Here is a 20,450-nt window from a genome sequence, read left to right on the forward strand (position 1 = left end):
CTGGAGGCAGCTCTGCAGGGGGGTCTCAGCTGAGGGGGCAGAGGGGCAGATCCCCCCTGCCCTGCTGCCCACCATCCCTCTGGGATCAGCCCAGGGCATGGGGGGTTTCTGGGCCGGGTCGTGTCCCAACCTCTCCCCCACCAGCCCCCCAGGTCCTTCTCCCCAGGGATACTCTCCATCCAGTCCACTCCCAGCCTGTCTTTGTGCCTGGGATTGCCCCGACACAGGGGCAGCACCTGCCCTTGCCCTTGTTTACCTTCAGGGGGTTGGCACTGTCCCACCTCTCCAGCATGTCCAGGTTCCTTTTGCAGGGGAACACGGATTTAGGGCCCAGGTGAAAGCCTGCTCTGCTCCCCACCCCACAAAGGCCCTGGGGACTCTGCTGACGGGGTAATCCCCACTGCAGGAGAAGGGTTGGCCTCCACTGCTCCCTGCAGTCAATCCTCCACGTTGCTGGGTTGCCATCTCCTGACTCTCAGCTCTTCTCCTTTAGGATCTGGGGCCTTTCCTTCCCGCTGCTCTTCCTCCGGAACTCTCCAGGCGGTTCCCATCTTCTCCACCTGCCGCCGTGTCCCCCAGGCCTGGGCTGTGACGGTGCTGTGTCCCCTGAGCTGGGCACCTTGGCTGCCCGTGTCCTCTGGGCACTCAAGGCTGGGACCAAGAGGAGCATCTGCTCTCAGGTGGGTGAGGTGACTCAGAGCCCATGGCCAGGGCACAGGTTGCCTCAGTCTGCACTGGCCTGAGAGGGAAAGCTGACACTCAAGGCTCTGCAAGGCTCCAGGAGCCCAGTGCCAACCCTTGGGAGCCATCCCTGGCTTGGGGAGGGTCTGGTATCCCTGCTGGGATGGAAGCTGAAGGCAGGGGAAGGGTTTGTGCATGGAATCAACCTCTCCAGGATCCAGCTGAATTGAGACAGAGACACTTCTCAGGTTTGTGGGACCGTGTAGAAAACCCCAAAGGTGTAAAGGCAGGAGTCCAGGGAGAGCACCAGCTGCGTTAGGGTGAGAATCAGGGAATCACAGAAGGGCCGGAGTGGGAAGGGACCCACAAGGATCCTGGGAGAGATGGAAAGCTTCACTGAAATCCAAAAAGCTTCCATCAACTGCCTTCCCTTGATGGGTTATTGTGGAGAAAAGGATATTCGGTTTGACGAGCAGCACATTCCCCTCAGGACCCCATGCTGGCTGTGACCAGTGACTGCCTTGTCCTTCAGGGGCTTTTCAATAACTCCCAGAACAACCTTCTCCACAATTTTAGCAGGCACTGAAGGGACACTGCCAGTCCTGTAGTTCCCAGGGTCATCCTTCCTGCCCATCTTGAAAACTGGGACAATGTTCCCCAGCTCCAAGCGCTGTCTCTGTGCGCTGGGAGCACCAGCTGGAGCAGCCGGCGAGCGGGAGAGCCCTGTGCTGGGAAGAGGGTGCAGGATGCAGGCAGGGGGGTGGGACGGGCACAGGGGCTGTGCTGGTGCTCCAGGGATCCAGCAATGCCCTCGACTCTCTGCACTCACGGATTCAGGAGTCCTGTTGGGAGGACCTGGGCGATGCTGAAGGCAGCACCTTCTCCATGGCTGGTTGTGTGGCCAAGTCCGTGTGTCTGTGTGTGTGTGTGTTGTCTCTGGGATACACACTCAGCTTCAGGGCTGATCCCACAGCAGGCACATCCATTGTCCGGGAAGGAGACCCTGGGCCTTGTGGCATCCCAGCCTGGGCTCCAGCAGCCACGTGGGAGCATCCCCAGGGCCGGAGCTGCTGCAGAGCCTCTTACAGGAGCCTGGGGCCTCTCACAACAAACCTTAGGGAACGTTTCCTTTCTTCCCCCACAGCCATGGCTTCGCAGGACGACACCCAAGAGGGGCATGGAGAGGCACAGCTCCTGGCAGAGGCACTTCAGAAGGAAGGACTGGAGGCTGCATACTGGCTCCCCAAACTCTCCCAGACCCTGGGAGTCCAGTGCACACAAGCCCTGCAACACCTGCAATATGAAGACTACCTTACGTTGGAGCGCCAAGTGCGGCACCCCTGGGAGAAAAGGGCGCTCCAGAAACTCCTGAAAATAAGAGATGACAAAGCAACTTCTGAGGAACAAGAAAAGCAGCACTTGGAGAGGACAAAGCAGACACAAGGAGTGGCCAAGCAAGTCCTGAACGAGCTGAAAGAAATGCTCGACAGCCGCAGCCACAGCCAGGATGTTGTAAGGCAAAGAGCAGAGGCTCTGTGTCAAGCCATGGAGATTCCCAAGGAGTTCTGGCCAGCACTAAAGAAGCCCTTGGCAGATGTGCTGGAGAGCATCCAGAAGCAGCTGGAGCAGCAGGAGTCATCAGTGGGCAGGAGGGAGAACATCCCCGACACGGAGGTGCTGAGGCGGGCGTCGGGGGGACTGGCCCTGCAGGGCATCTACAGAACCAGCAGGGCTGAAGATGTGCTGGCAAAGCGAGAGCAGCTCCTCAGGGTTCCTGAGGGATTCCAGCTCGCCGGTCCAGAGCAAGGGTCGCTGTTTGAGAGCAAAGAGTTCTCCTCCAGTGCAGCAGAATCCACTTTCACCAGGTCCATGGAGCAGCTGGGCTTCAGCATCAGCGTTTCTGCCAAAGCCGGGTTCTGGGGAGTTAAACTGGAAGCTGGTGCAGACCACAGCAGCTCCTCACAGGCACAGGGCACCCACCAGTCCCACTCTGAGCAGAGCTACTTTTGCACCACCAAGTACCAGTACACCCCTCTGGCCTCCTGCTACTTCCAAAGGAACCAGCTTCTCCTCTCGGATGGGGCCCTGCGGGAGCTGCAACACATGGAGCGGCTTTTGAGCCTCACTGGGGAAGAAGACCAGCCCAACCTGCTGGAGAGCTTCTTCAGCAGGTTTGGGTCCCACGTCAGCCAGGGTCCCCTCCACTTTGGGGGCATATTCTGGTGGAAGGCGTCTACAGGAGGATTCAGAGCCGAGCAGAGGGAGGAGATGAAGCGACAAACATCTGAAGCCCTGAACACCTTTGTTGGGGCCAGTTTCAGTGGCTTCGGGGCCAGTGCAGGAGGGGCCACAGATGTTTCCCGGTCCAGCTCACAGGCTTCTGTCCAGGGCAGAGCTGGAGAGAGCTCCCACACAGAGATTCAGCTTCACGTGTTCACCACAGGGGGCCCATCAGAGACCGATTCTCTCTCTCAGTGGGAAAAGGGGCTTGTGTCCAATAACTCAACGTGGTGCATTATCGACCGCGGCTTCCAGCTGATCCCGGTGTGGGAGGTCATCCTGTGCAATCACAGCAGGGATTTTCAGTCTGTCCATGGAATGAGCCGCGCCCTCAGGGCTGCGTACAAAGCACTGACGAATCAGAGCGTCGGCAGCGCTTTTGGAGAGGAACTGGCCAGTGCAGTGGAAGAGGCCAGAGAGTTCATGGAGATTGTGAAGACCTGTCAGGGCATGGTGGATGAAAGGAAACTGCTCACGCTGATGGATCTGAAACAGGATCTGAGTGCAAAAACCAAGGACCCCAGAGTCTGGATCAACGTGTGCCTGTCGGACAAAGCCCTGCAGGACTTCCTGGTGAACACCGTGAGGAGTTGCCAGGAGTCACCTCCAGAAAACTCCACCTCTCTCAAGGCAATCTTGAGGAGCCTCCTGGATCCTCATATCTATTCTGTCAAAGACTTCCCTGAGTCTTCCTTCATTATGCAATGGATCCTCCAGACTGACCACAGGCTTCCCAAAACTCCCAATGTCTCTGAACTTGGAGAGCTCCTGCAGACACTGCAGCAAATGATGGAGCACATCCATGCTGTCACCTACGCACCAGGAACCTCTGCTTCTGCCGTCCAGGAAGCAAAGAGAGAAGCCACCCTGACCACAGGCCTCGCAATTCATTCCTTACTGCGGTCTCTCCAGGAAAGGGCTCAGAAGGACATGGAACTCTTGGTGCTCTTAATTGCGACCAGCACAGGGTACCAGGTGGGAAGCAGCACTTTCCAGCACCTCCTTGGCCATGCAGAAATTCAGTACCTGGCCCAGGCAATGGCAGCGGCACACGAGCAGTACGTGACTCTGAAGGAGCAAGATGCTGCCAGAGCTGAGGCCTCCCTTCTGCTGACGGCTCTGACCGTGACACCCCAAAGCAAAGAGCTGTCCCCAGAGCAGAAGAGGGAGCGGTTGCTTTTCATGGAAGGTCACATGGAAGGCTTGTGGTCCACAGGGACAAAGAATCTCCTCCAGAAGCACAGGGAGTGCACAGACTGGGAGATGCTGGAACGTGAGTTGAATTCCTTCATCGGTGGGAGCTTGGAGGAAACAGGGGATGATGTGAGGATGCAGAACATACTCAAAGACATGGAAGACACTTTCCAAACAACTGAGCCTTCCAGTCCCTCCAAATCCGAGTCAGGTGCCAGCGAATCCAAAGCCAATGAAGCCACTGCAAACCAAGAGTTCCTCCACTTGCTCAAGCGCCTTGGACTAGAAAGTCACTATCCAAGAAAAATGGGCACAGGACATTTCCACATCATCTGCAAGGCATCTCTGCATGACAGCCAGCCCAGCAAGGACCAGGAACTGCCATTTCACTTCCTGCAGAAGCTCTTAACTGTGGACTATCGGGTGAGGTACCTGACTTGCAGAGATGGGAGCAACCCAGGATTTGCCCCCGTGCCAGAAATCACAGAGCAAGAGCACGAACCCTCAGACTCCTTTGAGAACTTTCTACAGGATTTGGAGGAAGCTACCCCAGAAGCTGCAACCAGTGATGGCCACGTGCACCCCATGGACCTCCAGATGGCAATTTTCCACTGTGCTGATGACTTCCTGAGACAGTCCATTGCAACCAAGCTGGCCTTCTGCCAACTGGCACTGCCCCTGCTGGTGCCCAAGCCGGGCACTGCCCAGATCGAGTTCCCGCTCTGGGCCCTCAGCCAAATCAAAAGGGGCTGGAAAGAGGTGGAGAAGTCGGGACAGCAGCCCAGGATGAACAGTCACAATAACAAACTCATCCATCAGGCAGAGACACCCATCGTGTCCTTCATCCGCATTGGCACCTCTGCCTCCTCTTCCAAGTCTCAGCTCCTCAATGCTCTGCTGAGCAAACAAAGACACGACACTTTTTTCCACCGCCATTGCCGAGGCAGCACCAGAGAGCGTTTGCTGATGGCAGGTGTTGTGGAGATCGCCTGGTACTGTCCCCGGGGGAGCCCCGATGACACCTTTGAGTGCTGTGTGGCTTTCTGTAACCTGCATGGAGACGCCAGGGACCACGGAGCGCAGCTGCAGTTCTTACAGGAGATCTCTGCTCTCAACGTGGCTCTTGTCTCCGACTTGGAGCACATGGACGACAGAGGGAAAAAGCTTCTGCGTGAGCTGTGGCAGTCACAAAGGCCTCTGGTTTGTCTTCTCACTGACAAAGAGAAGGTTGCAGCTGGACAATCCAGCAAAAACATAAAAATAGGGATCAGGAAAAAAAACGAAGCAGAAATGTTGGACGAGCTCACCAAAACAATCAGGAATCTGCTGGAAGGGTCCAACCCTCGTTTCAGCCTGGACGCCTGCCTGGACAAAGCTCGCCAGCACGGATTCTTAGTGGATGAAGATCGACCCGAGTGTGTGACAGCCAAAGCAAAGGCAAAGGAGCTGGTGACCCTTCTGAAGAAGGAGAAGCTGTCTGAGATCAAATCCCAGCTCCTGCCTCTTCAAGGAAAACTGTGGCACCAGTGGTGCCAAAAGGACAAAGAACTCACTCGCTTGCAGGAGAAGGGCAACAGGAGCATCGAGCACCATCGGAGCCAAATTGAATCTGAGAAGGCAGCAATTAGAAGAAAGCAACGAAAGCGAGCCTTCCCCCTCAATCAGCTGATGAAACCATTCCTTGCCTTTCTCCAGTCACAGCCAGCAGATACCAAGAAATACTTCCTGCAGTGGATGAAGGTCTTTATGGACGACCTGTCCTCTGGTCGCCTTGAGGAACTGAGGAGAGACTATCACAAGTTATGGTCTGAAATCCTGGAAAAAAAGAAAAGCAAGGAAAAAACCAGTCCAAACTCTGAGTTGCTGAGTAGGTTGGAGGCCCTCTCTGATGAAATCAACGATTCATCTGTTGGCCTGGAGCATCTGCTGAGAGAGGTAGGGCAGATCTATGAAGCTCTGCACTTAAGGAACTCAAAGAATGAAAATGTTGTCAAACTGCCCCAAATGGCAGCAGAGCTGATGGTTTTGGGGTATCCTGTGGAGCTGATGGATGGGGATGCTTCTTACCTGCCCCTGTGCTGGGTGGGAGCAATCTTTGACAGCCTCATTGAGAGGCTGGGGGACAAACGAGTGTTTGTTCTCTCCGTGCTCGGCATCCAGAGCACAGGGAAGTCAACCCTGCTGAATGCCATGTTTGGGCTGCAGTTCAACGTCAGCGCGGGGAGATGCACCCGGGGAGCGTTTATGCAGCTCCTGCCACTGGACGAGCAGCTGCAACAGGACGTGGGCTTTGATTACATGCTGGTTGTTGACACAGAGGGCCTTCGTGCCATAGAGATGGCCAATAAACAGTCCCTGAACCATGACAACGAGCTGGCCACCTTTGTCATCGGCATCGGCAATGTGACCCTGATCAACATCTTTGGGGAAAATCCCTCAGAAATGCAGGATGTTCTTCAGATCGCTGTGCAGGCTCTTCTGAGGATGAAGAAAGTACATCTTTCCCCCAGCTGCCTCTTTGTCCACCAAAACGTGGGAGAAGTTAATGCCAGTGAGCAGAACATGGAAGGACAAAGACGTTTGCAGGAAAAGCTGGATGAAATGACCGTGGCAGCTGCCCAGCAGGAATGCTGTGACGTCTCCTCCTTCAGCGACGTCATCCGCTTTGACGTGAACACCCACATTCACTACTTTGCTCACCTGTGGGAAGGAAACCCCCCAATGGCACCACCCAACCCCACCTACAGCCACAACGTCCAGCAACTGAAGCGCAAAGTTCTCCAGGCTGCCAAGGAGTCCCAAGGCAGCATTTTGACGCTCTCCAGCCTGAAAGTCCGTATTGGTGACCTCTGGAATGCTTTGCTGAACGAGAACTTTGTTTTCAGCTTCAAGAATTCACTGGAGATTGCTGTGTACAGGAAACTGGAAACTGCCTTTTGTCAGTGGACCTGGAGGCTGAGGAGTCACATCTTAGATGTACAAATGAGACTCGACAACAGAATTCGGAACGGGGACTTGCAGCAAGTCACCAGAGAACACCTGGAAGGGCTCGTGCATGAGACAAGTGATGCCATCTTGACAGACATGGAAAAGTATTTCAGGGAAGACAAACACTGTGAGATGCTGGTCCAGTGGAAAGGCAGCACAGAGCGGAAACTGGATGCACTAAAAGAGAACCTTGTTCTTGAAACTCGGAAGAAATGTGAGAATCTCATTGAACTGCAGAAGACCCAGAGTAAACTGGATGCAAGGAAGTCGGAATATGAAGACGAGCTCTTGAGAAAGAGCAGGGAGTTGGCTCTGACTCTGAAAGGCAAGAGCCTCAGTGAGAGAGAACTGAGAGACAGCTTTACTTCTCTCTGGGCCGAGTGGATTACTGAAGTCTCCCGTGCTGCTCCCCCACTGGAACGGGTGGATATTGATGCGGAAATAGAAGATGTCCTTCTGGAGCGTTTTACAGAGCCTGGTTTCCATGCACGGATCAGGTCATTTCCCAAACACACAGGATTTCCCTTGGACTTGAAGAAACATGTCACAAAGAAAAAGGGTTGGAAAACATACCTCCCATGGAATGTTTCCAATGCTGATGTGAACTTGCAGGACATCACAGACAACATCATAGATCGTGTGAGGGCAAACATTGATAAGAAGGAACAGGAGAAACGGGATTACAGTCGATCCTTTATTCATGAAATACTCCATGAAGTACAGGAAGGTGTGAACAACGTCCCCAGCGATGCACCATTTAGGGTTAACAAAGATTACAGCATAGATTTATCTCTGTACCTCTGCAGAAAGGCAGCAGAAAGGTTTAAAGCCATGCACGAAGCATTCCAGAAGGCAAATGACCCAGTCACCTACCTGAAGAGCAAGAGAGAAGATTTCTTCACATGTTTCCAGATGTCCTGCCAAGGAGCCACTTCTGTCACAGCTTTTGCTGTTTTCCTTTGTGACAAGCTTGCCCCAGCTCTTCGCCGGGCCGTCTATGAGAGGACGGCTAAAGCCATCGCTGGGGACATGCAGGGGAAAGTCCCAGATTTCCAGGGCAACAGAGCCAATCTGGATGTTTATATCCTGAGATTCCTGGCACAAGAACAAAACTTTCAGTATTTCAAGCAGTACTTTCAACACCCAGAAGAGTTTTTTCAGTGGTACATTGAGAGACGTGTTGAGAGTTACTGTTTAGGTGAGAGCCGGAGGCTGGAGAACTTTTTAGATTCCTCCCTTGATGTTCTCTATGGAAACATCCTGTCAGCTGTTGCTTCATCAACCCAAAGGGTCAAAGACAGAAAAGACCAAAAGGACAAAATCTCTCTCTGGCTGGATGAATTTTGCAGGGAACTGACAGAGCTGATGAACTTGCCCAGAAGTGACCTGAAGGGCCTCGAGCATCAGGAGATCACAGACATTGAGTTCCTGAGCAAAGCCATGGCAGAAGCACTGCCTGCCATGGACAATGAGCTCAGAGGAAAATTTGCTGTTGCTGATCTGAGCTGGTTTGAAAGGAAGCCTCACACCATCCTGGTGGAGCAGTTTTCGGGGTGCTGGGAGCAGTGTCCCTTTTGTGGGGCTGTCTGCACAAACACCATGCAGGGACACGATGGAGACCATCAGCTTCTCTTCCATCGACCAGAAGCTTTGAACGGATGGAGGTTCCGAGGAACAGAAGAGCTGGTCATTGATATTTGTTCCAGCAGTGTTGCAAGTGACCGTGGATTCTACCGACACCCAGAGGATGACCTCAGCTATCCCTACAAGAGATACCGGGATGCAGGACCTCCTTTCTCCAACTGGAAAATTCTTCCTGATCCATCCACACAAGCCTACTGGAAATGGTTTGTGTCTCATTTCAGGACAGAGATAGAAACCTGGCATGGTAAGAAATTTCAAGGCAGAGGAGAAATCCCTGAGGCCTGGCAGAGAATTACCAAGGAGGAAGCACTTGCTGAGCTGGACAAGCCTTAGGCCATGTTGATGGAAGGAAGATGAAAGAAGATGAAGGAAGAACCTTCACGGCTTTGCAGTTGAGCAGAACAGAGTACAAGGCTGTCCACAAAATGCTGTTTCAATGCTTATGCTCCCAAGGCCCATGAAGACAATGGGATCCAACTGCTCACAAACTGGGTGAAATAAGGCGCGTTACTCCGGCCGTCGCTCAGAAACTCCCTCGCTTCCTGATCAGCCAGAATCCTCTTCCCTTCCTGCTGTAAACATTTCCCTCTGCTTTGCCCTTGAGCAAAAGTATAAAAACCCACCCTGGGCTGCTCAGTCCCATGGCCAAGATGGAGCCCAAGTGCCAGGGGAAGGGCAAAGGCAGCACGAGAAAGCCCCAGTTGGATGAGCTGCTCTGAGGAAATAAGGGGCACTGAGCAAAGCCCAGCTTTCCTGCAGCACTGCAATCCCAGCACAAAGGGGGAACACTGTGGTACTGGGAAGATCATGGGACCCTCCAGTACCTGTCAGCCGAGGGACAATCCAGGTGTTCTGCTGCAGAGCCAACAACCACGTCGAACCCCCTCCTCAGGTGCCAAGCCACGACCCCCCCTCCCGTTAGGTACAGCAAGAGAACTTTACACCAACCAGAAACAAAAGGTAATTACAACTGAAGCCACTCCAGCTCCACCTAAACACAAAGAATTCGTATGAAAGTAAGTTGGGGAGAGGGGGGAAATTGAGGAAGACTCCCCTGAACCTGCTGGGATCAGCTGAGGGGTTGAACCTGCCTCCCCCCCACCCCAGGGACGCCTGTGGGGTGAGAAATACACTCTGGGCAGGTTCAACGGTGCTTTAAGGAGCAGAGCTTTGGTCGGGCTCCCCCCAGAGGATATTGGCAGATTGCTTCGTGTTCCACCTTGGCCTTGCTTCCCAGAGCCCAGATTGCTTTCAAACACAGTTTTGCAGCCAGACGCTGCCGCCAACGCCCACGAACCTTATTAACCTGTCCCAGGCAGTGCTAATAAAGAGTGTGATTCCAGGAACTGGGAGAGGAGTCCTTTCAGTCGCCAGCAGCAGGTCCCACCTTGGCAGGGGCAGGGTCGGCTGAGGGCAGTGCTTTAACTCCCTGCTCCGGAGGGGCCCTGCGTGTGCCCAGGGTAGCCGTACCATTTGTTTGTTTGTTTTTCTTCCAAGAAAGCAGCGGTTTTCCACAGAAAAATTACATACTCTGTATTTTGCAGACACAACACGGTGCTGCTTTTGCCCTGGTGGTGTCTCCCGCTAATCCCAAGCGCTGGAGCCGCACCCTCCGTGTCCCAGCAGCCGCTGTTCTGGAGCAGAGCGCAGCCCGGCCCGGCCCAGCCCCGCTGCCTGCACAGCCCGGGGCCGCTGCGCGCCGGGACAGTCCCCGCGGCCCGGCCCGGCCCCTGTCGGACACTTCCCTTGGGCCCAGCCCGGTGACCCTGAGCTCCCACCTGTCCCGGGCCGCGGTCATGGGTTCCCGGGGGTTCCTGGAGGGGTCCTGGTGTGTCCAGTCGGCTCCAGGGCCGGCAGGGCCGCCTCAGCCCCGGCCTTGCTGCCCAACGATCCCCCTGAGGGGATCGGGGCCGCCTGAGAGTCACAGCGTGCCCCGAGAACCGTCCCCTCACAGCTGAGACACAGCCCGCCCTCACAACCCTCCCCTCACCCCTCACACACACAGCCCGCCCTCACAACCGTCCCCTCACCCCTCACACACACAGCCCGCCCTCACAACCGTCCCCTCTCCCCTCACACACACAGCCCGCCCTCACAACTGTCCCCTCTCCCCTCACACACACAGCCCGCCCTCACAACCGTCCCCTCACCCCTCACACACCCCTCACACACACAGCCCGCCCTCACAACCGTCCCCTCACCCCTCACACACACAGCCCCGCCCTCACAACTCCCCTCACAGCCGAGAGAACAGCCACCCTCACAACGCTCCTCACAAGAGACACAGCCCTCCCCTCCCGCCCGCCCGCCCTCACAACTCACAACCCTCCCCTCTCCCCTCACACACACAGCCCGCCCTCACAACCGTCCCCTCACCCCTCACACACACAGCCCGACTCACAACCCTCCCCTCACAGCTCCATCCACAGCCAGCCCTCAGTCCAGCCCCTCAGCTCCAGCCCCTCAGCACTCTACCAGTCCCGTCTCAAGCTCAGCCCTGGGGCAGTTCAGCACTCTCGGGCTCTAGTGCTGGGATTAGACCTTCAACAGCTTTACTGAAGCTGCAATCCCGTGTGCTCCTTCTGGATCGGGGCAATGCCAGACACAAACCCCCCCTGGGAGTGCAATGGATGGAGAGCAGCCCTGGGGAGAAGGACCTGGGGGTGCTGCAGGGGGAGAGGCTGGACGTGCTCCGGCCGGGTGCTCTGGCCCCAGAACCCCCCGTGGCCTGGGCTGATCCCACAGGGATGGTGGGCAGGAGGGCTGAGGGGGATCTGCCCTATAGGAGGTGTGCCCAGGGATGCAGGGGACACACTGAGGGCAGGGAAGCCCAAGGGGCATGTGCCAAAATAGACAACCCCATTGGTTACAAGGTCACGTGGTTTTTAGGGATAAGAGGGAGCACTGAGTTTGAATAAAACTCTTTGATTGTGGTCTCATCGGAGAGCGGAGTCCATTTCTTTATCATATAAAGTCCACCATGCAACACATGGTGCCTGAACTCGGGGCTTGGAACCTACATTAGGCCAGATTAGAACACCCTGAATCAGGGGAATATTGGTAAATTCCAGGTATCGTATCAGTTTTATGATACAGGAATTGTTCACCAAAAAAAACCTAGATGTCTTTAAGTCGTCGTCTCAGCCGGTACTGAGGGACACAGATAGTACAGAGAGCTCAAAAAATTAGGGAAAAGCACACAGGAACAGAGAAGAAGAAAAAGAAGAAAAGAAGAGAAACAGAACGGCGGACAGCGAAAAGCGGAGCTGGGGACCACGCTGGCAGAAGTGGGCAGTGAAGCGGCGAAGCTGAGTGAGTACCAGCACTTCAACTCCCAACCCCACCACAGCCCCCGGACCTCAGCACCGCACCAAAAACAACCCAGTCGCCCACAGCCGCTGGAGAAGCAGGAGCAGAGACCCGGACAGCACCGGTCGCCGACAGAGACGCCGAAAAGAAAAGAAAGCCGCGAAAACAGCCGATCCAGAAACCAAAAGTAAAACTCAGCAGCCAAACAAAGGACCTTTGCCCACGCATATCCACAGCGGCCAGACTAAGGTAAAAAACATGGGAAGCTTGATATCACAAGACATTGAAACATTAGCTCTACTGCTAAGATCTTACCACATCCAAACACAAAGGCAGAATTACCAGAATTAGTAAGGTTTATTAGGTCTGTATCCCCCACGCTGCCACTAACAGAAGTGTTACATACGGACGTATGGGAAAGACTGGGACACATTCTAAACCAAAGGACCGAGGCGGGTTATCGCCGAGCCAATAACATAATTCCAGCTTACACAGTGATAATGTCTGTACTACACAGAGTCCACGAGTGGATGGTACAACCACCCCCTGCCCACACTGCTAGCTGCAGCCCAACTCCTAGGCGTAGGAACGCAAATGCACGGGGTTTACTGGGAAAGGGGGGGGACTGTTCGTGAGTTAAGTTACAGATTGGGAGCCGATGGCCATGGGAACACAGGTTGCCGGGAGGGAACAGAGCCTATAATGCGAGATCCCGACCCATGGGATCAGTGCACAGGGCTCCGTTGCAGCGATGAGGGAGGTAACCCAGCCTATTTGCCACCTCTCCCTACGGATGACCAGCAACTACGTGTATGGACCTGGGCGCAGCCATATTTCGTGCCAAAGGGACTGGAAGCCAATCCGTCTCTTCCGGACTCAGCGCCACCCCGCTCCAGCCGCCGGCACGAGGGAGGGGAGGCCCCTTCCCCCGTACTGTGCCCACCACCCACCACCACCCCCCCACAGGGAACCGGGTTTACTGGGGCCACAGGGCGGGAGGCATGGGGAGATGAGGAGGAGGGACAAGGGATGGTTCCACCAGGAGGGAGCGGGGGAGCAAACGAGGGAAGGTCAGCTGACAAGTGGGAGCAATGTCGGGATGAGGCATTTCGAATGGGAGGCTTGCAGGATATCCATGCGTGCCCAGTCGATTTTAGCCGACGTCAGCCCCCTCAATTCCAGCCTCTGCCATATGAGGTGACAAAGGAATTGAGGCAATTGGTAAGAGATGCTGGCGTATCCTTAACCAATACTTTCACATATTTGGAGACATTGAGTTCCATCTATTTTTTCACCCCACATGACTGGAAGAACCTAATGAAATTAGTTCTTAATAACACCCAATATACAGTCTGGTTAACTGACTATCGGGAGAATTGTGCTACCTATGCAACTAACACCCAAGCAGGCATAACGACAAACCAATTAACCGGGGAGGGGAATTACAACACAGCAGATGCCCAATCAACCTATCCCCGGGAGGTGTACAAAGTAATAGCCAAACAGGCGCTGAAAGCCAAGAGAAAACTTCCCACTACAGACCAAGATAGCAACCTGTCACCCACAAAAGTGTTACAAGGTTCTACTGAACCATGTTCACGACCCCTAGATCGGCTGCAATCTACTTTAAACAAGCAAGTTGAGTACAATGAAGCCAGAGAGACGCTTTATAAGCAACTGGCTTTTGAGAAGGCGAACTCAAGCTGTAAAAGAGCTTTGCAGGCTCTTCCTAAAAGGGAGAGCTGCAGCATTGCTGAGCTGGTTCGACCCTGCCAAGGAGTTGGCTCTCTGGAGCACCAGTCTGCCTCCTTAGCTGCAGCCCTAATCACCCAGCTAGGAGTGCAGGAAGGGGCCAGACATAGAGCGAGTTGCGTTAGATGTGGTGACCCTGACCACCTTCAAGGGGATTGCCCTTGGAGACCCTTAGCAGCAACATCCCACAAGTACCTAAGCAATGGGGAATGGGCCGAGTTGTACCAAGGGTGCCATGGGCGGGGCAGGGGCCACGCCGTGAGCACCGCACTGCTTACCGCCGTGCTGCTCGCCATCCTCCTCCTCTCTGCCACCCGCTTTCACGAGCAAGAGAGGAAGCAGCTTGAGGCAAGTCATAATGTGCCAACAACCAGTCCCGAGAATACCCCTGTATTCTGCGCCCCCAAGAAAAGTGAGAGGTGGAGAATACTGCAGGACTTAACGAGAAGTAAACGCAGTCATAGAGCTCATGGAAGCATTACAGCCTGAACTTCCCTCACCTGCTATGCTTCCAGCAAAGTGGCCACTACTAATAATTGAATTAAACAACTGCCTTTTTACCATTTTCCTACACCCTGAGGATGTGCCAAGGCTCGCTTTTTCCATCCCTGCCTTGAACCATGCACAGCCCGTGCAAATCTATTGCTGGGTTGTCCTTCCTCAGGGGATGCAAAATAGCCCAACGAGATATCAAACAGCCATCATACACCATTATATAGATGACATACTAATAACCAGGGCCACAGAAAATGAACTGCCATTTGTTGTTACTGCTCTAATCAAAGCCGTCCAAGATGCAGGGTTACAGGTTGCTCCAGAGAAAATCCAGCGATCACAACCCTGGACATACCTTGGATGGAAAATCACACAGCAAGAAATTTCTCCACAACCACCGCAGCTCGAGATAAAGAACAATTTAACTTTACATGAGTTGCAAAAACCTATGGGAGCCATCAATTGGTTAAGGCCTATTTTAGGCAAAACCACAGAGAAGATACCCCCTCTGTCTGAGCTGCTAAAGGGGGACTCCAACCTAATGTCTAACAGGTCTCTGACAGCAGAGGCAAAGCAGGCGTTAGACGTTTGTGCCAAGGCAACAGAAGGCAGACAAGGCAGAAGGAGAAATCCTGAACTGCAAATCTGCCTTGCCCTTGTTCCCAGCAGGTACCAGCCATTTGCAGTTTTGTTTCAGTGGGATCAGACTGAAAAAGACCCACTGCAGATTCTGGAGTGGCTGTTTCTGCCCCACACACCACCCAAAACTGTGTGGACTACTAACGAAATGTTTGCTAAGCTTGTCATTAAAGGCAGAGGACGACTACAGGAACTAGACAGGAGGGATCCTGCCACCATCTACGTCCCAGCTACAAAGGACAACTTCGACTGGATGCTGGCTGAGGACGCAGGATTCCAGGCTGCCTTGGCAGGCTTTGATGGTGGCATTTCAATTCATCTCCCTAAACACAGATTGTGGGCAGAAATCGGTAGTTTACCTTTAAAAGCCACTACCAGATGAAAACATGAGCAAGTGAGAGGCCTCACGGTCTTCACAGATGCATCTGGAAGGACACGAAAAGCTGCAGTGACTTCGGTAAACCCTGTTACAGGACAGTGGGAATGAGAGGTACAGACCATGAACCAAGATTCTGGGCAGGTTCTGGAACTGGCTGCCATTCGTATTGCCTTGGGGAAATTTTCTGAACAACCAATTAGTATTGTAACCGATTCCTGTTACGCTGCAGGGTTGGTGTCCCGTCTCGAAAGTTCGTTTCTTCGAGATGTCACTAACCCTCACCTGTTGTTTGAAATGCGTTCTGTGTGGTTTCTTGTCAATCACCAAAAGTTTGATTTTTACATAATGCACACAAGGTCACACACTGACATGCCAGGACCAATAGCTGACGGAAACCGAGAGGCTGACAAAGCAACAATGTTTAACACCATACCCAGAGTCTTAGAGCAAGCAAAATTGTCTCATTCATTTTTCCACCAGAACGCACGTTCTCTGAAAAGACAATTTCAAATAACACTCAATCAAGCTCGAGACATAATTATATCATGCCCAGACTGTCAGAAAATCACACCCATGCCATCTCAGGAAGGCATTAACCCCAGAGGGTTAATGGCAAATGAGATTTGGCAAACGGATACCACACACATCCCCGGATTTGGCACATTAAAATATGTACACGTAACTGTAGATACCCATTCCCAATACATAACTGCCACAGCACACACTGGGGAAAAGGCCACGGATGTAATAAGACACTGGCTCAGTTGTTTTGCTACCCTTGGTACCCCAAAACAGATTAAGACCAACAATAAACCAGCTTTCATATCAGAGAGGTAAGAACCTTCCTATCAAATTAGGAAAGTTCTCACACCACAGGTATTCCACACTCACCCATCGGACAGGCAACTGTAGAAAAGGCACATCACACTGAAAGACATGTTAACAAACAAAAAAGGAGGGAATCAGTCTGTAGCCCGCAAGAGCGTCTGTGGAAAGCCACGCATGTTATAAATTTTTACAATTGTGACAGTGCTGAAAGAAGCAGGCACGAAAAGGCAGCACAGGCCTCAGGCTTTTGCCTCTCCCAAACAACCAGTCATGATAAGAGAGATGATTTCAGGACAGTGGATGGGACCGGTGGACCTCGTGACTTGGGGAAGAGGCTATGCCTGTGTGGCTACAGGAAAAGAGCCTGAAATGGATTCCTTTCAGGTGTGTTAGACCCTGCCTAGGTACAAAACCACAGCAGCAAGAACCAGAGTAATGCAGAAGTTATAAAACAGTTGTGTTTTAGTAATAATGTTTAAGTTTCATGTTTACAATTGAGGATGACCAGTGTGGCAAAAAGCAGTCTATACAAAACCCATGAGTGTGTGTATGATGTATGGATTGACGGCCGTCAATGAATGTGTGAGTGAATGAATAAGAGAGTTGTTTGACTGGCCTTAAAAACCAAACGCCCCACAAAATAACACTCCCTCCGCCACATGGTCAATGTAAGAGAATTTAGTTTGCTAAGCTTAGCCTGTTTTTGAAATAAAGTTGAATTCCCCAGTTATTTAAACCCTCAGATTGATAAAGGTTGTGTGTCTATGCATGATTGGGCTAAGGCCCGTGGGTTAATACAGTTATTCCTCCAAGTTGCACTACCCTTCAGAAATATAAGGTTTTAAAAGGTTTACAATAGATGTACAAGAAGCCAAAGCAAGTAATGTGCTGGGTCATTGCATGCTTTGGTAGTTGTAATGTACTGTTCTGATTGTTTGCACTGTTGTTTTTGCAGTTTTCGTGACCTTCTTAAACAACTGAGAAGGGGGTGATGTAGGAGGCGTGCCCAGGGATGCAGGGGACACACCGAGGGCAGGGAAGCCCAAGAGGCATGCACAAAAATAGACAACCCCATTGGTCACAAGGTCACATGGTTTTAAGGGACAAGAGGGAGCGCCGAGTATGAATAAAGCTCTTTGACTGCGATCTCATCAGAGAGCTGAGTCCATTTCTTTATCATATAAAGACCACTACACAACACTGCCCCTCTGCCCCCTCAGCTGAGACCGCCCTGCAGAGCTGCCTCCAGCCCTGGGCAACAGCAGCACAAGGACGTGGAGCTGCTGCAGAGAGTCCAGAGGAGGCCGCGGAGATGCTGCCAGGGCTGGAGCCCCTCTGCTCTGGAGCCAGGCTGGGAGAGCTGGGGGGGCTCAGCTGGAGAAGGGAAGGATCCAGGGAGACCTTGGAGCCCCTTCCAGAGCCTAAAGGGGCTCCAGGAGAGCTGGAGAGGGACTGGGGACAAGGCCTGGAGGGACAGGACACAGGGAATGGCTTCCCACTGCCAGAGGGCAGGGAGAGATGGGAGATTGGGAAGGGATTCTTGGCTGTGAGGGTGGGAAGCCCTGGCACAGGTTGCCCATTTTCATGATTCAGTGATCCGGGAAAACAGGAACATGGTGGGTGATTTCCGATCAAGAACCCCAAGCACCGCCCAGCTCCTGCTGCCTTTCAGGGAATTACAGGATCATTAAGGTTGGAAATGACCTCTGATAGCCACCTCTCACCCAACGACTTTTGCACCCAAACAGGGAGCAGCTCCCCAGTTTCACTTTGACACTCTGCTGCTGTAAAAGGCCTGATTAACGGGAATGCAGCGGCCGCACCCCATGGCCCCTATAAAAGGGAAAACAGCACCTATGGGAGAGCCGGGGCTGGATCAGCAGAGGGGCTGCGCTGGGCTTCTCTCACCTCGGGAGCTCCGGAGGGAGACGGTAGGACCTTGGGGCTGAGCTGCAGGGCTGGGAGCCGGGATCAGCACGGAGCGGGGGCTTGTTTGTCTTCTGCTTCCCATGCCGGGGGGTTCCCATGGCTGGGGAGATGCCAGGGAAGGAGCCCCTTCCCTTTGCAGCCCGTGCCCGGCCGCAGGTGGGGCCGATCCTGCCCGGCCCGGGCACCCCCAGCCCCAGGCGGGGTCCGGGGGCTGCGCTCCCCGAAGGCAGGACCGGGGGTGCTGGGGCCCTCCTGGGGCCGGGGGTGCTGCCTGTGCCCCGCGCCGCTCCTCAGGAAGCAGGGCAGCGCCGGGGGCATCAGGGGCACTCCTGACCCCTCCCGCTCCGGCCCCAGCCCGGGGGGGACACTTGGTCCTTTTCCTCCCGGGATTCCCCTCCCTTCCACTGGAAACTTCACCGCCCCCAGCGCTCTGGTCCCTGCTGCAGCCCCTCAAAGGCACAGGCGCTTCCAGAGCCCATTGCCCTGGGGAAGGGAGGGAAGTTGGGAGGGGACAGAGCTGGCACAAGTGGCCTGCCAGGACAATATCCAGCAGTGGCCGTGAGCCAGCAGGTGCCTTCCTGAGCAGCCGCCCCACACCCCGAGGCTCTGCTGCCCAGGGAGCGGCTGCACATCTGCCCCTGAGAGGAATCAGGGGGTAAAGTCCCTCCCTTGCTCTGCCAGCACGCCCTGTTTTCCTCTGCTTCCTCAACTCCCCTGATCTCCCCAGCCCTTTTTCTTCCTTCTGCTTTTCCCCTCCTCTGCCCATCCCACTGGTGGCAGTGCAGGAGCTGCTGGAGGCTCTCCTGGAGCCCCTTTAGGCTCTGGAAGAGGCTCCAAGGTCTCCCTGGATCCTTCCCTTCCCCAGCTGAGCCCCCCCAGCTCTCCCAGCCTGGCTCCAGAGCAGAGGGGCTCCAGCCCTGGCAGCATCTCCGCGGCCTCCTCTGGACTCTCTGCAGCAGCTCCACGTCCTTGTGCTGCTGTTGCCCAGGGCTGGAGGCAGCTCTGCTGGGGGGTCTCAGCTGAGGGGGCAGAGGGGCAGATCCCCCCTGCCCTGCTGCCCACCATCCCTGTGGGATCAGCCTAGGGCATGGGGGGTTTCTGGGCTGGGTCGTGTCCCAGCCTCTCCCCCACCAGCCCCCCCGGTCCTTCTCCCCAGGGATGCTCTCCATCCAGTCCACTCCCAGCCTGTCTTTGTGCCTGGGATTGCCCCGACACAGGGGCAGCACCTGCCCTTGCCCTTGTTGACCTTCAGGGGGTTGGCACTGTCCCACCTCTCCAGCATGTCCAGGTTCCTTTTTGCACTGGAACACGGAGTTAGGGCCCAGGTGAAAGCCTGCTCTGCTCCCCACCCCACAAAGGCCCTGGGCACTCTTTGCTGACGGGGTAATCCCCACTGCAGGAGAAGGGTTGGCCTCCACTGCTCCCTGCAATCAATCCTCCACGTTGCTGGGTTGCCGTCTCCTGACTCTCAGCTCTTCTCCTTTAGGATCTGGGGCCTTTCCTTCCCACTGCTCTTCCTCCGGAATTCTCCAGGCGGTTCCAATCTTCTCCACCCGCCGCCGTGTCCCCCAGGCCTGGGCTGTTGTCATGGTTTGAGATAGTCCCAAAATCCAATTCCCTAGCTCCATTCCCCCTCCCACATCTCAACCTAATGTGAGATGGGTTTTTCCAGACAAAAACACACCAGACTCCAAATGGGGAAAAGGGAATATATTACAATGACTGTACAAATAAATACCATATCACATTATACACACGATCACAAACTATCTCTACCATGACATATGTATTTACAATGGATCAGATCTCCTCTCCCCTCCAAATAAAAGTCCAGGAGGGAAAGAAGGACAGATCCCTTCCAGTCCTTAAGCAGCAGCATCTTCTAATGCAGCAGGTTTCTCCTCATCTCATGCATGCAGCAGCTGTGGCTGGCTTTCTGCCAGCGTCCACGAGGGAGGTATCCAAGCCTCTCTCTCGGCCCCATCGCCTCACAACCGAGGGGTCTTCCGTGGGCTTCGTAACCCCAGACAAGGTCGTTTCACCACGTCATATCACGAAGACACAGGGGGGTCTTCGTGACGGTCTGGTATCTCTTGCAGGGCCTCTGTGCCCTGTCTCTCAGGCTGCCACCGTGGCAGCAGTGCGAGGGGGGGGAAACCAAGGTCAACTCCCCCCGCATTCCATCTGGCCGTCCCGGTCCAGCTCCGGGACGCTCTGAGCTTCTCAGCTCCTCTCTCTCCGGTGCTGCATGTCTAAAACTCTTCTCCTTAATAGGAGTCTATGTCCCTCTCCTCCAAGAGGGCTCAGAGCCCCTTCCTCGTGGCTCTACAAC

General features: G+C 54.2%; 1 protein-coding gene across 1 annotated transcript; it reads left to right on the forward strand.

Annotated features, from left to right (window-relative positions):
* The first annotated feature begins 504 nt into the window (after positions 1–504).
* LOC113985507 (interferon-induced very large GTPase 1-like) lies at positions 505–9,397 on the forward strand. The gene is made up of 2 exons (XM_027716326.2): positions 505–680; positions 1,826–9,397. Exon 2 carries the CDS (start codon positions 1,828–1,830, stop codon positions 9,118–9,120), a length of 7,293 nt encoding a protein of 2,430 aa, XP_027572127.2. The 5' UTR covers positions 505–680; positions 1,826–1,827; the 3' UTR covers positions 9,121–9,397.
* Positions 9,398–20,450: the final 11,053 nt, after the last annotated feature.

Source organism: Pipra filicauda, unplaced genomic scaffold (genome assembly GCF_003945595.2).
Source record: "Pipra filicauda isolate LSUMZ 115617 unplaced genomic scaffold, ASM394559v2 scaffold803_size79819_pilon, whole genome shotgun sequence".
NCBI classification, from domain to species: domain Eukaryota; kingdom Metazoa; phylum Chordata; class Aves; order Passeriformes; family Pipridae; genus Pipra; species Pipra filicauda.